Here is a 17,349-nt window from a genome sequence, read left to right as displayed (position 1 = left end):
AAATGCATACCTCCATTGTGAAATGCAGGGGTGCAGTTCATCCCTGCACCCTGTGGCCGGCACCCCAAGGTGCCTGCCACTGGTTGCAGGGATCAACGGAGGGGCACCATAGGTGCCCCCAGGCCGCCATTCGGTGTCCTCACACCCATGGGGGCCCTGGGAGGCACTTCAATAGCAAAATGCATTAAAAAATTCATTCTAAAAAAAACTGTCGTAATCAATGGCTAGAAATCTATTGTATTATTCCAACGCATTGCATTTTTCAGGATTCTCCTCACAAAATGGCATACAACTGGACTGGATAAGATATGAAGGAAGTAACATCCAGGTTTATATTGCTTAAAACCTTGTGATTTAAATACAGGTAATATATATATATACATCTAAAAGGCTCATAAAATTTGCAGAAAAGGGGACCAATGTCCCAGGTGAGATTTCATCCCAAAGTCAGGCCAATACAAGCTTGGGATTGTACTTTCCTACTGGGAAGCCGAAGATGATGTCTAATGAAGCCAGTTAAAAATTTAGATTGGAATTACTAATCAGAGATTTTTTTTAACCATAAATAAATAGGGCTTAATTCTCCCACCTAATTTGAGGACTTGTTATTCTTTCGGAGCTGTTTTTTTCCAATTTCCTGCTCTCTCTAGCTTCAGAGTCATAATTCATGAAGAGCTCCTTTACCATAGCACAATACCCCTTCCCCACTGAATGAGCTGACATGTACACGTCAAATCTACCCAACGCTTCAGCAGTTCTCTTGATGTAGCTTAACCACTGGATCTTATACCCCAAATCACTAGCTAGCAATCAGCAATAACATCACGGTTGAATGAGGTGTGCAGATTTCTCCATAACACAAAGTAGGAGTGGTGCAAGCTTAAAATGATCTTCCACATAGGTCATGTCCACTTCCTCATGAAGAAAACATTGAGGGCGACAAGGGTCTAGGCCTAACAAATGCCTGCAAATGGGTTTCTCCTCCTGCTGAAGTTTGGAGCAATCACAATACCCCCATACGGTGGCCCAAAAAGTCAAAACTGGATTACATTTCAGTCTATGAACTTCCAGGAAGGATTATATAGGCTTACTGCCAATACTAGTCGGAAGCGAACAGAGTGATTAAAGTGGAGGCACCTGTTAGAGAAACAGGTAAGCCTGCTACTGCTGGAATCAAATATTACACCAAGATAACAATATCAAATGACTCTGGTAATATTTTTCCTCTTAATTGAGATAGGTCTGATTTCACAATTTTGTTGACCACAGACCATATAGTGAGTTTTTGCAACATTACACTCTGAATTCAGATTGCCCACGAACATAACAAAATTATTTATTAGACCTTGAATGCCTTTGTTGTACATGAAAGCAGGACAGCTTTGTTGGCGTAAAACAAATCCTTCCCTTTTAATGTTAAAAAAAGAGTTCAAACGTTCAAACTATTTATATACAGGAGAATTAAATCCGGGCCAAAACACAACTCAATGTACAATCTGGGATAAAACAAAACTTTCAATACATTCTCCATCCGTACTGTACCTAACTGACATGGTAACTCCATGGTGCAGTGCACGCAATAATTCTATCAAGGATTGTGGCAGGGTAATCTAGGCTAAATTATTCCATAGTTTTGAGCAATTAACACGGTCAAAGGCGCTGCTAAGGTTTGTGATAGCAAGGTAGAACAATCCTTTTTTAGTGATTTTATACTTCCCTCTAACTAGGTAGAAATTCCAACACTGTTCTTGAGTCCCTAGCTCTCTCTGAAGCCATACTCTACAGCTTTTGAGTACCAGTTAGCTGCACCCATTCTTCCATACTATTCTGGATAATATGGGTCTATAGCAGTGAGGGTCCTGCTTGTTGTTAATAACTGAAACTATACTAGCGGTCTGCCAGGAGGCAGGAATTTAAGAAGATACTGTGGGGTTCGAAACATTAGCAATTATAGGGGCCCATAAAGAGACATTCTCCCCTTTAGTGTCAATAGGGACCCCATTTATTGGTTTGGGTTGTAACTGCATCTAAAGTTCCTATTTAAAAAACTGAATGGGGAAAATGCATTTTGGGACCCCCTTTTTTCTCAACCGCCACTTGAAAGATCACCCCTCAGAGATATAACTTGTGCCCCAGTCATACACTGCTTATGACCTCACATATTACATCACTCATGACATGTTCTATGACATAACTTATGACATCACTGATAAAATCTCAAATGACATCATTGATGACATCACCGATTGTCCGACAATGGAAACTGACACAAGTCCCAAGACTAAGGGGCTTAGTACGAGTTTAGAGGTTCGACCACCCGAGAACAGCGTCCCCTTCATTCATGTCCCCACTGCATCGGTGATCTACCGTCTGCTGTATAACGAGTTGTGCTGGTGAAAGCCAACCACAGCCATAGCAGTCTACTCGGCGGTGGCACGTCCAACGATGCCACCATGTTTCAGTTCAACCGCCAACCGTATTATAGCTTCACAGTTGTACTCGCGGTCTCACATCAGTACTCAACAAACAGCAGTTCACTGTGGTATACTCACCCCCCCAAAAAAACTGTGACCATTGGATGGATTTATTTTAAAACTAAACACCTAATGTGCTTTGGCAAGGGGACACACCTACAAAACACACTATAAAATACACCACTATCCCTGGCCAGCATAATTTCCTTCCAAACTGCAGCACTACAAGACAGACAGACATTTACTGCACATTTTAGATAAGGCACCCCTTTTTTTTTCATCTTCCCATGTAGCACTCTCCACTACCTGTAATTTGTATTTTTGCACCTTTTTACCTCTATCACTTTTTTGTTCTTCATTCACATACTAGCTCACATTTTACTTTTTTCACCATGCCTGTGAAATGAAAAATCTAGCTTCATTGAGCACGAGTAGACAATGATGATTAATTAAATCATGAAAGTAGATCCACACATTTTTCCCTGTATATATTTTTGAAAAATAATTGCTATATGCCCGGTACATAAAAAAAAAACATTGCAAGACGCTGCTCAGTTATTGACTCTGGGTTCGTCTGGTTCTTGGTGAACCTACAAGTCCTATATATCCCCACAACCAGAGAAGTCTAGCGGATATAACGGTATATTGCTTTCAAATTGGTGTCATAATTAGAAGAAGTTGCACGTGAAAACGTTGACACAAATGGCTTTTCAATTTTTCCTATATTCAACGGTTAGTTTCTATATAGAAACCTTGAAGGATGTACACAAATGACCCCTTGCTGAATCCAGAACGATTTCTACTTTTCTAAAATGTATAGTTGTCCAGGATCCAGTATTGTTTTCATACCCATTTCTACCATTAACTGGAAAGATGTTGAAAGCACAAAAAAAAAAAAATAGGTCATGTTAGGTCATGTCCCAGAAAAATGACAAAACTGTGTTAAAAATGTTGGTTTTCTGACAACAGTCTGCGTGTCCATGAAAGCTGGGAAGATGATGATTTCAGCACCACAACCCCTTTGTTGGTACCGTTTTCAGGATAAGAACCAGACACTTAAATATGTAGCCCTTTTTTCCCATTTACCCCTCCCCCCCAACAAAAGAAAATTACCGGTATTTTGGCTAATTCCCGGGTCTCATCCAGGGGAATTCACAAACCCTGGGTACCTTTAAAATACCCTTTGATGTTGAAAAAAAAGTACACAACTTTGGCGTGGATACCTTATGTGGTCAAAAAGTTACAGGGGCCTAGGCGCAAACTACCCCAAATAGCCAAAAAAAGACTTAGCACAAGAGGGGCAAATGCCTAGAAGCGAAGGGGTGATAATGTAGATATTTATATTTGTGTTCTGTATTTTATTATACATGTTAAAAGTATGTCATCTAATGTTTTTTGCATTAGTATATTTGTTCTTGTTATGCATGTGTGAACATTTTAGACGTTATTTATTTTATGTAAAATACATTTTGCGTATTTTCGTTCTGTAGTGGGTTGTGGGTTATAGGGGAATAGGGTGGGAAGTAATTTAATTTTAATAAAGAAACCAATAATTTTTATTGATTAGTATTTGAAAAACATTTTTATTAATTGATTATTAAATTGTATTAATTAATTTAAATGTGTGTTTTTTAGGAGAGGGTTGTGGGTTTATAGGGTGGGAAGTAATTTAATTATAATTAATTCATAATTGTGTATTTATTATTGTATATTGTTAATTGTGGTAAATAATTAATTATTAATTAGGTATTAATTGGTTGTTACTTATTAGTAATTATCTTATAAATATGTTAATTGTTTTGTTTTTTAGGAGTGGGTTGTGAGTTTATAGGGGAATAGGGTGGGAAGTTTTATCATTTTATTTAATTAATAAATAATTTTGATCAATTAATATTTATGTATTTAATATTTTATATTGTTAATTGTGGTAATCAATTAATTATTGATTAGTTATTAATTGGTAGTTAATTATTAATAATGAATTAGTAAAGAAAAAACATTTGGAGCAGGTTGTGTGTTTTAGGGGAATAGGGCGGGGACTAATTGAACTATAATTAATTAATTAATATGTTTTTATTAATTAATATATGTATTTATTTTTTTCTATTGTACTTTTTTTGGTGCAGACCAGTAAGGTCCGAGGGGCTCACCATCGGTGTGGAGTCAGGGCACATCTGGAGCAAGGAGGGAAGCCCAAGGAACATCAGAGTGGACTTCCTAGGGACCCACCAGTTGACGGACCAGGGATCGCAAAGGAGCCTTGAGCGGAAATGCAAGAAGCGGGCTCACAGAACACTCGTGGAGTGTAGGCCCACAGTCTTCAGTGCAAAAGGTGCTCGGGGCTTGGGCTACAAGTAACCCAAAGCACAGCCTCAAAGAAAGTTGAGAAGCTGATGCACTTGCAAATGTACACAGTGTCTAGGAGTTCCGGTTCCACGTCACTCGCGAGGGCTGCGGGTCTCAGCTTTGGTGGGGATTCGGGTCGGCCACTGGGAAATCTGGAAATCCTCTTCCCGGGCTGCTGGTGCTGGGAGTCCGGCGGGAGCTTCGTAGATGCAGACCAGCAAATATTTTATTGGTGCCTGCTAAGCAGGGGAGTAACTCCTTTCCTCCATGGGAGATTCTTCAGTCATCTAGTGGTGTAGATCGTCGAAGTTCCGGGATTTCTGTAGCAGAGTTTCGTCCAGGTGTAATCTGAAGTCCTGTAGTCAGGGGTTCCTTTCTTATACCCAATCAAACACTCACACCCAATCAAAAGATCTGGGTTTGATCCATCACCGTTCTTTAGCAATGCCAGAAACCGGTCCTCGGAAGCTTGTTTCTGGTCCAGGGAAGGCATGGCTTGGCAGTTCGGGCTGGACTGTTCCCATGAGGCACAGGGTCAGACTGATTTGCATATAGCCATGTCTGAACTGGGGTGGCAGAGTGGGCTAAAGAACGGTGATGGATCAAACCTAGATCTTTTGACTGGGTGTGAGTGTTTGATTGGTTCAGATGCTCCATCCATCACCAACCCCTTTTGTACCGCTTTGGCCGCCATAAGTGTGGCAGGGTATGCTCAGACGTGAGTCCCTTGCTCACTTTGCCACTGGATTCAAGCAAGCCGGGCTGAAGACGGCTGGAATGCCAGAAACCGGTCCTCGGAAGCTTGTTTCCGGTCCAGGGAAGGCATGGCTTGGCAGTTCGGGCTGGACTGTTCCCATGAGGCACAGGGTCAGACTGATTTGCATATAGTCATGTCTGAACTGGGGTGGCAGAGTGGGCTAAAGAACGGTGATGGATCAAACCCAGATCTTTTGACTGGGTGTGAGTGTTTGATTGGTTCAGATGCTCCGTCCATCACCACCCCCTTTTGTACCGCTTTGGCCGCCATAAGTGTGGCAGGGTATGCTCAGACGTGAGTCCCTTGCTCACTTTGCCACTGGATTCAAGCAAGCCGGGCTGAAGACGGCTGGAATGCCAGAAACCGGTCCTCGGAAGCTTGTTTCTGGTCCAGGGAAGGCATGGCTTGGCAGTTCGGGCTGGACTGTTCCCATGAGGCACAGGGTCAGACTGATTTGCATATAGTCATGTCTGAACTGGGGTGGCAGAGTGGGCTAAAAAACGGTGATGGATCAAACCCAGATCTTTTGACTGGGTGTGAGTGTTTGATTGGTTCAGATGCTCCGTCCATCACCACCCCCTTTTGTACCGCTTTGGCCGCCATAAGTGTGGCAGGGTATGCTCAGACGTGAGTCCCTTGCTCACTTTGCCACTGGATTCAAGCAAGCTGGGCTGAAGACGGCTGGAATGCCAGAAACCGGTCCTCGGAAGCTTGTTTCTGGTCCAGGGAAGGCATGGCTTGGCAGTTCGGGCTGGACTGTTCCCATGAGGCACAGGGTCAGACTGATTTGCATATAGCCATGTCTGAACAGCGGTGGCAGAGTGGGCTAAAGAACGGTGATGGATCAAACCTAGATCTTTTGACTGGGTGTGAGTGTTTGATTGGTTCAGATGCTCCATCCATCACCAACCCGTTTTGTACCGCTTTGGCCGCCATAAGTGTGGCAGGGTATGCTCAGACGTGAGTCCCTTGCTCACTTTGCCACTGGATTCAAGCAAGCCGGGCTGAAGACGGCTGGAATGCCAGAAACCGGTCCTCGGAAGCTTGTTTCCGGTCCAGGGAAGGCATGGCTTGGCAGTTCGGGCTGGACTGTTCCCATGAGGCACAGGGTCAGACTGATTTGCATATAGTCATGTCTGAACTGGGGTGGCAGAGTGGGCTAAAGAACGGTGATGGATCAAACCCAGATCTTTTGACTGGGTGTGAGTGTTTGATTGGTTCAGATGCTCCGTCCATCACCACCCCCTTTTGTACCGCTTTGGCCGCCATAAGTGTGGCAGGGTATGCTCAGACGTGAGTCCCTTGCTCACTTTGCCACTGGATTCATGCAAGCCGGGCTGAAGACGGCTGGAATGCCAGAAACCGGTCCTCGGAAGCTTGTTTCTGGTCCAGGGAAGGCATGGCTTGGCAGTTCGGGCTGGACTGTTCCCATGAGGCACAGGGTCAGACTGATTTGCATATAGTCATGTCTGAACTGGGGTGGCAGAGTGGGCTAAAGAACGGTGATGGATCAAACCCAGATCTTTTGACTGGGTGTGAGTGTTTGATTGGTTCAGATGCTCCGTCCATCACCACCCCCTTTTGTACCGCTTTGGCCGCCATAAGTGTGGCAGGGTATGCTCAGACGTGAGTCCCTTGCTCACTTTGCCACTGGATTCAAGCAAGCCGGGCTGAAGACGGCTGGAATGCCAGAAACAGGTCCTCGGAAGCTTGTTTCTGGTCCAGGGAAGGTATGGCTTGGCAGTTCGGGCTGGACTGTTCCCATGAGGCACAGGGTCAGACTGATTTGCATATAGCCATGTCTGAACTGGGGTGGCAGAGTGGGCTAAACAACGGTGATGGATCAAACCCAGATCTTTTGACTGGGTGTGAGTGTTTGATTGGTTCAGATGCTCCGTCCATCACCACCCCCTTTTGTACCGCTTTGGCCGCCATAAGTGTGGCAGGGTATGCTCAGACGTGAGTCCCTTGCTCACTTTGCCACTGGATTCAAGCAAGCCGGGCTGAAGACAGCTGGAATGCCAGAAACCGGTCTTCGGAAGCTTGTTTCTGGTCCAGGGAAGGCATGGCTTGGCAGTTCGGGCTGGACTGTTCCCATGAGGCACAGGGTCAGACTGATTTGCATATAGCCATGTCTGAACTGGGGTGGCAGAGTGGGCTAAAGAACGGTGATGGATCAAACCCAGATCTTTTGACTGGGTGTGAGTGTTTGATTGGTTCAGATGCTCCGTCCATCACCACCCCCTTTTGTACCGCTTTGGCCGCCATAAGTGTGGCAGGGTATGCTCAGACGTGAGTCCCTTGCTCACTTTGCCACTGGATTCAAGCAAGCCGGGCTGAAGACGGCTGTAATGCCAGAAACCGGTCCTCGGAAGCTTGTTTCTGGTCCAGGGAAGGCATGGCTTGGCAGTTCGGGCTGGACTGTTCCCATGAGGCACAGGGTCAGACTGATTTGCATATAGCCATGTCTGAACTGGGGTGGCAGAGTGGGCTAAAGAACGGTGATGGATCAAACCCAGATCTTTTGACTGGGTGTGAGTGTTTGATTGGTTCAGATGCTCCGTCCATCACCACCCCCTTTTGTACCGCTTTGGCCGCCATAAGTGTGGCAGGGTATGCTCAGACGTGAGTCCCTTGCTCACTTTGCCACTGGATTCAAGCAAGCCGGGCTGAAGAAGGCTGGAATGCCAGAAACCGGTACTCGGAAGCTTGTTTCTGGTCCAGGGAAGGCATGGCTTGGCAGTTCGGGCTGGACTGTTCCCATGAGGCACAGGGTCAGACTGATTTGCATATAGCCATGTCTGAACAGGGGTGGCAGAGTGGGCTAAAGAACGGTGATGGATCAAACCTAGATCTTTTGACTGGGTGTGAGTGTTTGATTGGTTCAGATGCTCCATCCATCACCACCCCGTTTTGTACCGCTTTGGCCGCCATAAGTGTGGCAGGGTATGCTCAGACGTGAGTCCCTTGCTCACTTTGCCACTGGATTCAAGCAAGCCGGGCTGAAGACGGCTGGAATGCCAGAAACCGGTCCTCGGAAGCTTGTTTCTGGTCCAGGGAAGGCATGGCTTGGCAGTTTGGGCTGGACTGTTCCCATGAGGCACAGGGTCAGACTGATTTGCATATAGTCATGTCTGAACTGGGGTGGCAGAGTGGGCTAAAGAACGGTGATGGATCAAACCCAGATCTTTTGACTGGGTGTGAGTGTTTGTTTGGTTCAGATGCTCCGTCCATCACCACCCCCTTTTGTACAGCATTTACAATGCGGCGCATAATGGGGCAAAAATGGCACAGATGCATCACGCATCTGTTCCGTAAAAGCGGTGCATTGGTGGAGTTGCATCACAAGCGCGAAGCAGCTCCAGCAATGTTTTGGGGGGCCCTATCTGGACAATGCTGCGTCAAGCCTTACGCCTGCTTCAAGCAGGTGCAGGGTTTTGACGCAGCATTGGCCTAAAAGTGACTGAGTGAAATCTTGTAGATTTCACTCTGCCACTTTTAAAAGGCGTTCCTGCGCAGGTACGCCCCCCCCTGCGCCGGAATGCCTCCTTATGGCACAGGGCTTTACAACGTGACGCATCTCCCAGATGCGTCATGTTGTTAATACCCACCATTGCGCATCTTTTGCACCGCCGCTGCGTCACAAAAGTGATGCAACGGCAACACGAAGGAGGCGCAAGGGGCTTGTAAATCTGCCCCTCAGTATTTGACCAAAGAAGGCATGAAAGAGCTGAGACTGGATCATAAAATCAAAGCTGGTCTGAACAGGGGCCCCAAAAATACATTTGGCCCACAGGCCCTTAAAACGTCCCTGAAAGTTTATTTTAAAATTACACAGGCAGGCGCGCAAAATGCCAGCCAGTCATGTGTTGTTTAAATAACTTGCTAATTGCTAAATATGGTTATAGATAAGAAGTATGTATTCATTTGTAATGTTAACGAGCTCCCAGTCCCCCCTTCTTTTTGTTGATTCATTTGTAATGTGATTTTTCTATCTTTGTTCCCTTTTATTATCAGTCATGGATCATTCATGCAGCTCTAGAAAACAATTAAAAGTTATTTCTATTTATATTTGCTGTTCAAAGTATGCACAGACAAGTGCTGAAAATACAGCTTTACGTAACTGCTTATTTTTATACTATCTGTGACATCAAAATAATGAGCTGGCAACCCTAGTTATAAGACTGGAAGTTTGTTGAGGGATCAGCACATTATTTATTTCCTCCACCCTGATCCCTGGTTACTGCCATAATAGCAATAGTTTAACACATTTGAAACTCTACGCTGCCGTCAATAACATGCTGAGTTACTTCAAGTGTCTGGGAATGCACCCTGAATTCAGACCACTCACTCCTCATTCTCACCCTTCACTCTCACCCAGCACTGACACTGATCCCGATGCACTCACATCATTCACCCACTTACCCTCCACTCACAGTGATGACTCTGCACTCACAGCGATCACAATCTGCTCACACTGATCACCATGCACTCACACCATTCACCCGCTCACCCTGCACTCCCACTGATCACCTTGTTCTCACAACATTCACCCACTTACCCTCCACTCACAGTGATCACTCTTCAATCACAATGCACTTGCGCTGTTCACCCTGTACCTCACCCTGCAGTCACACGAGCACACTAGTCAACCCTCACTTTGGGAGAAACTGCTATCAAAACTCTCTTGCGGTTCAGCTCATCCTATTTATGTGAGATTGGGTTCTCAGCACTTGCGGTATAAAGACTAAGTACCGTTCAAGACTGGATGTGGAGCACACCCAGAGGATGGCAGTAGCCAAAATCCATCCACAGATTGACCGTCTCTGAAAAACAGGCACACCTATCGCATTTATGTTGGTGGTGTTATTATTAATCCATTTCATGTGTAAAACAAAGCATCCTAGTAAAAACAATTTTCACACATTTTATCTTGGAAAGTGGTGTTTTGAGCTGTGTAATAAGCCTCTGTCATTTCACCACACCCACTCCCAAACCTGCAGTTTACTAAACACTCTTATTGTATTGAATGTTATTCGCTGAATCTGCCCGGAATGTGCGCGTGGCGAAATTTCTGTCAGGTGGTGGGGGGGCCCAACATCTAAAAAATTCAGATGGGGGGCTCAACCTACAAAAGTTTGAAGATCTCTGCTGTAGGGTATCAGAGTGCTTCACAGTTTAGGGCATGGTAACTTTTCCAGTACAGAGTTCTGTATGGCATTTTAAATATTCTAGTCCAGTTCAAAGCTGTCACAGCTACATTTTTTGATAACTGCTTGTGAGAAGTTGGCCTGGCATATGCTGTCCACTAGTTATAGTGGGCACCTTGCACCAGTCCAAACAGCCCCTTAGAGGTGATAGGTTAAAGACAACCTTTATTGAGAGCTATCCTAGTGGTAGCTATGGAGAGCAGCCTTCAGGCTAAGTCTGAAGGAATGTAAAGCTGTTTGTTGTACCAGTCTGTAATCTTGTGAATGACCAAATGAAAAGAGAACCGCACCAGGTATATATATACAATATATGTATTTATTCTAAACACACCCTATTAGTCTCTTTATGAGGCTAGAGGTCAAAACACGTAAGTTACACTTAATAGCACACAGTAAATTAGCACAATCTACGGTAAGCCCTAGGGGTGTACCAAACCATATATTAAGAAAGTGGTATAAGAACCACAACTTGACTAGACACACAGCCTAGAGCCAGTAGAACTGCTGGGGCCACAAGGAACCACCCAAGGCAGTGACACAAGGGACCCACGGAGGACATGTGCAGTGTGTGAACACAGCCACAAATCACTGTTAACTTCAATTGGGAAAGTCGCGGATGGGAAATTAAAGATTAGGGACACTTGGAAGAGGACTTTGAGCAAATCCCTTTAGACTTAAGGGGTTCTAGGGCCAACACCCATGGGAGCACCGTAGTACTCCTGTTACCTCACCCTGGGAAGCCAGGTGCATAGGTGTCTTTTGGTGTCGGGAATCGTCGTTGATTTCAATGGCGATGTGCTGCAAAGTGCTGCTGCCGTCGAAGTGGAAAGTGTCTGATGTGATCCAAGCCTGGATCAAAGATAAGAAGAACCTGAAAGCATAGGGGACAGAGTCTGGGTCACTACTTAGTGACCAGGGGCATGATAGGTGAATGCCCACCGATGTCAGGGGATTTCAGGTGAAAGAGGTGAAGCTTGAATCTTCAGCCATGAGGACCAGGAGGCGTCGAAAACAACCAAGAGCTAGATTCGAGCTGTCCCACAAAGGATCTTGAGTGCTGTGGTGTCAGTGCCTCGATTAGACTCAACAAGTCTTGGCAACAACAACCCACGCAGGAAGGAGAAAGATGCTTTGGTGCAGACCAGTAAGGTCCGAGGGGCTCACCATCAGTGGGGAGTCAGGGCACATCTGGAGCAAGGAGGGAAGCCCAAGGAACATCAGAGTGGACTTCCAAGGGACCCAGCAGTTGACGGACCAGGGATCGCAAAGGAGCCTCGAGCGGGAATGCAAGAAGCGGGCTCACGTAACACTCTTGGAGTGTAGGCCCACAGTCTTCGGTGCAAAAGGTGCTCGGGGCTTGGGCTACAAGTAACCCAAAGCACAGCCTCAAAGAAAGTTGAGAATCTGATGCACTTGCAAATGTACACGGTGTCTAGGAGTTCCGGTTCCACGTCACTCACGAGGGCTGCGGGTCTCAGCTTTGCTGGGGACTCGGGTCGGCCTCTGGGAAATCTGGAAATCCTCTTCCGGGGCTGCTGGCACTTCAGAGTCCGGCAGGAGCTTCGGAGATGCAGACCGGCAAATATTTTATTGGTGCCTGCCAAGCAGGGGAGTAACTCCTTTACTCCAAGGGAGATTCTTCTGTCATCTAGTCGTGCATATTGTCGAAGTTCCGAGATTTCTGTAGCAGAGTTTCGTCCAGGTGTAATCTGAAGTCCTGTAGTCAGGGGTTCCTTTCTTATACCCAAGTAAGGGGTTGGACTAACTCTGGGGACCCACCTAAGGGAGGGTTTGGAATAGGGGTAGCTACACCCATTTTCTTTGTCCAGGTTGGCGCCAGAGCAGGGGCTGGTAGCCCCTGCAACAGGTTTGAACTTGGCTATGTACAGGGACACCAAATGTGCCCCAAGTGCAGACTTCAAAGCACTCTCAGAGTGCATCCACCCAGCCCCAATTCACTAAGGCCTGTCTGGGAGGTGGTTACACATCCCTGTGACAGGAAACCTATTGTCCAGGCCTCCCCTGCCGGAGTTACGGTCAGCAGCAGGAGGCCAGACTCGTATCTGTGGCTGCAGCATCCATTTTGTGATGCCAGGGCTCTTTAAAACTGTTACCGGGTATACCGGTGTGTACGTGTCTCTCCCTCTAGAAGGGTGGAATTTTACTCCAGCTGCCAGAAGTGGCGGGGGGGAGGATTCCAAAGTGTTTGACACCAAATACAACATGTTTCCGTGCAGCCATTCCAAAGTTAGCATTTACCGCGATGTTATAAAGCACTTAAGAATATATGGTTTGGCTGCATCACAGAACAGCCCCAGAGAATAGGTTCTGAAGGCTGCAGAGGAGCCCTGCTCATGCATGGGCACCCTCTCACATAAAACCAAGCACCCTGTCTTCAGGATTGATAAGGCCTCATAGGGGTGACTGATGTGCATTGATTTAAGGTAGATATAGGTAACCTATATCTTAGTAAGGGGTGCATGCACCACCTTACCCAGGCTGCAGTAGCAGTCCTGTGGTGTCATTTTGGAAGGCTTTCCAGGGGTGGCATAAGACATGCTGAAGCCTCTGGTAGACCTCTGGGGTACCTATGCCCTTAGTACCTAGTGTACCATATACAAGGGACTCACAAGGGTACCCCAGTAACCAAACTGGAGTGTACCTATAGTACATGGAATCAATTTAGAGAGGAAGCAGCTAGGCTGGGGTCCTGGATTAGCGGGGCCCCTGCTAGACTAAAGTCGAAAAAAATTGAAACATCAGCAAAATGTGGGGGTAACCACAGGAAGCAGATCCCACTCTCCTACACAGCTATAGTACGTTTGCAGACTGTAAGACTAGAGGAAGGATATCCTCAAGGGAAGCAAAACCCTATAAGGACAAATGAGCGCTGCGTCCTGAGTACAACCACTGTGACCAGAGTGCAACCACTGCATCCAGAGTGCACCTCTGCCAGTGACCCTTAATCTTCAGGTGCTGAACCACTGAACACAAGTGCAACTCAGCCAGTGTCCCTCAACCTTGAGATGCTGACCCAGTGAACCCAAGTGGAACTCTGCCAGTGTCCCTTAATCCTGAGATGCTGAACCAATGAACCTAAGTGCAACTCTGCAGATGCCCCTTTATCCTGAGATTCTGAACCACCATGGCCAAAGTGCAACTCTTCCAGTGCCCCTGAATCCTGAGATGCTGAACCAGTGCGCTCCAATGCAGCTCTGCCAGTGTCCCTCAATCCTTAGATGTTGAACCACTGTTACCCAATGCAGCTCTGCCAGTGTCCCTCAATTCTGAGATGCTGAACCACTGCGACCCAAGACAGTTCCAGCAGTGCCCCTCAATCCTGAGATGCTGATCCACTGCTACCTAATGCAGCTCTGCCAGTGTCCCTCCATTCTGAGATGCTGAACTACTGCGACACAAGACAGTTCCAGCAGTGCCTCTCAATTGTGAGATGCTGAACCACTGCGAACCAATGCAGCTCTGCCAGTACCCCTCAATCCTAACATGCTGAACCACTGCGACCCAATGCAGCTCTGACAGTGTCCCTGAATCCTGAGATGCTGAACCACTGCAACCCAATGCAACTGTGCCAATGTCCATCAATCCTGAGATGTGGAACCACTGCGACCCAATGTAACTCTGGCATTGCCCCTCAGTCCTAACATGCTGAACAACTGAACCCCAATGCAGCTCTGCCAGTGCCCTCAATCCTATCATGCCGAACCACTGCGACCCAATGCAGCTCTGCCAGTGCCCTTAATCCTATCATGTCGAACCACTGCGACCCAAAGCAGCTCTGCCAGTGTCCCTCAATTCTGAGATGCTGATCCACTGCGACCCAATGCAGCTCTACTACTGTCCCTCAATCCTGAGATGCTGAACCACTGAACCCAAGTGCAACTTTGCCAAGCCCCCTCAGTCCTGAGATGTGAAACCACTGCGACCCAATGCAGCTCTGCCAGGGTCCCTCAATCCTGAGATGTGGAACTACTGTGACCCAATGCATCTCTGCCAATGCCCCTCAATCCTAACATACCGCAAAGCCTACTTCAAATTAAAGAACTTTCTGGGTGTGTCTGAGAAATAGGTGATATTTTTGGGAATAACGGGAAGTATGGTAAATACTGACATGATTTTCCCTGTTAAATTTGACCTGCTTGTATTTAACAAGGGGTAAGGTATTTAAAGCACCAGATAATTACCAGGTGCTATAATGCCTCACAAATTGCAATTTTGACCCTAGCAGAAACTGGTGTTTGCACAGGCGTCAGAAAACACCGGCCAACCCAGAATCAGGGTCTAAGGCAAAAAGAACACTTTTTTCAATGATTTAAAATTCAGGCCTGTGGTATAAGTCACAGTACCATCGCCGGGAATGTCCTCTTCAGAGGGCATGAGAAGTGACGTCCCATGCTTGTCTCCGGTAAGTTCCTGGGTTACTTACGTATGGCAGGAGATCCGCTCTGGTCTCTCCGTGAAGGTGAGGGGCTCGTACTCCCTGGCGTCGTGCAGGGCGAAAGCCCCCCCTAGCAGAATGTCGCCATCCCTTGTGAAGCCGCTGACACTGGCTCTTTGAAGGTTGCACCCCGGCTCCGCGAGCTGGCCTGTGCACGGGGACAGCAGGAGGATCTGGACCAAGCACACGGTGACCTTCTGGAAGTTTCTGAAGGACATACTCCCACCTCCACTGTGACCGCCGCTCTACTGGGTATTCACACCCGACATCGCTTCCTGGCCAATGGAAACACGTGCTCCTTGATGGTGCTGTTTATGTAAATCTGGAATGAAATATTCGAGGATCAACCAGTTTAATTAAGACATGGCAAACTATCAGTAAAAAAAATTCACGTCAGACATGCATGAGGAGACCAAAAATAACCACTGTTAAACAATGGACCCATATTTACAAGAACACGAAGAAATATATAGACTTACTTTTATATACACGTGCAAACACATATATATCCCTTTTTTTTGTTCTTCACCTTGAATTCATTTTTGCAGTGTGTTTATTCTCAGAGTGTGATGCTTAAGAGTAAAAGGGAAAACCGCCTGAAAACAGCTGTGTTACTATTGCAAATTCAGGTATTATGTAGCTGCTTCCTTCCCTGAGACCACATTATGTGTTTAATAATTCAATTACGCGCTCTCCTTTCAATAAAGAGCGCATTTGACCGGAAGAGAGGTGTAGAGGACCAGTTTCTAAAACATGAATTTACAGACTTCGGGAAGATAAAAGGCGGAGTTTGCCTCGTAGGAATTTCAGCTCATCAATGTGTTTTTTGCCCACAGAGTCTTCTTGCAATAGGTTAGCCGAGTAAACCACTCCCTAAATATTTACATTGTTAATAAACAGATATAAAAAAAGTGACTGAGACGAGGGCGCTCAGTTTTAAATAGCATATAGTGCAATTTTAACTTTTCTGGATTGCATGGGATTGCACTGGTGCCCGTTACATCAAGGATACAACTTTACAATCTAAAACGGCTAATTTGGGACGAAAACATAGATAAAATAATGGAGACATGCCGGTGGTTGCTAACATCTATAAATGTAGCCCACGCTGGAGATATTACAGGGCTCTGGGAGTCTTTTACAAACAACATCAATAAAAATGTCAACCTACCCACAGAGATTATAAAACATCCAGAACCGGAGGAGGGCCATGGTATACGCCAAACATACGGGCAATCAAAATGCGATTGAACAAACAACTAAGGTTAATTCGAACTAATGGTCTCCAACCCTCACAACAGTCTCTCATAATTATAGGAAAAACGAAAAGGGAAATAAAACACGAAATAAAGGTGGCCAAACGAACATACAAGGAAAATGTTGAGGCCATCATGCTCCACGCAAGTAAGCAGAGAAACTCGAAACAGTTTTTTTTTTAAAAATCAATTTCCTGCTAAATGGCAAACATCGCCAATTTACCTCTGACATTACTGAACACTCTTGGAGCATTGATATAGAAGAGACATATAATTTCAGAACTGAACAGACAACAGACAGGACTGGGGACAACATAAAAAGAGACTATAAGGTGTTCCAGTCCAGAGAAAATATCAGAGGCTAGGAGTCCGAGTAGGGAAAAACGGTCATCGGTGGACACATCAGTCACAGATTTAAAGTCTTTATCCAACCCCATACTCCAAACCAAATTCAGAGCTGAACAGAAAGACAGCAGCATTTTTATCAGGCACGCGCAAAGAGTTGAACACAACAGCAGATTAAGCATACAATAAAACACTTAAGATCGGATGGGGCACCCAGCCCCAACGGCCTACCGAATGCACTGTTCAGGTACGACCCGAGTTTTGGTCCTACTACCTAACCCCTCTGTTCGCCAATAGTTTAGAGACTGGAAACATTCCTGACTCCTGGAGGGGCAGCATCATTCAACCTATTTATAAGTCAGGAACACGCTTAGACCCCAGTAATTACAGACTGATAGCCCTTATAGATGTAGAGGCAAATATCTATGCAACAAACCTACTGGCAGATTTGGAGAAATGGGTAAGCTGCAAAAGTCTAATCCCGAAAACACCAACTGGGTTCAGA

At 46.0% G+C, this 17,349-nt stretch overlaps 1 protein-coding gene across 1 annotated transcript in view; it reads right to left on the bottom strand.

Annotated features, from left to right (window-relative positions):
• Window positions 1-15,461, bottom strand: part of LOC144798445 (extracellular calcium-sensing receptor-like) — a 109,639-nt gene extending 94,178 nt beyond the window's left edge. The window contains exon 1 of the mRNA XM_078669321.1: window positions 15,232-15,461. Coding sequence (XP_078525447.1) covers window positions 15,232-15,461 — 230 coding nt within the window. The remainder of the gene's footprint in view (window positions 1-15,231) is intronic.
• Between the last annotated feature and the right edge of the window lie 1,888 nt (window positions 15,462-17,349).

Source organism: Lissotriton helveticus, chromosome 12 (genome assembly GCF_964261635.1).
Source record: "Lissotriton helveticus chromosome 12, aLisHel1.1, whole genome shotgun sequence".
NCBI lineage: Eukaryota > Metazoa > Chordata > Amphibia > Caudata > Salamandridae > Lissotriton > Lissotriton helveticus.
This window is presented reverse-complemented; position numbering and strand designations above follow the sequence as displayed.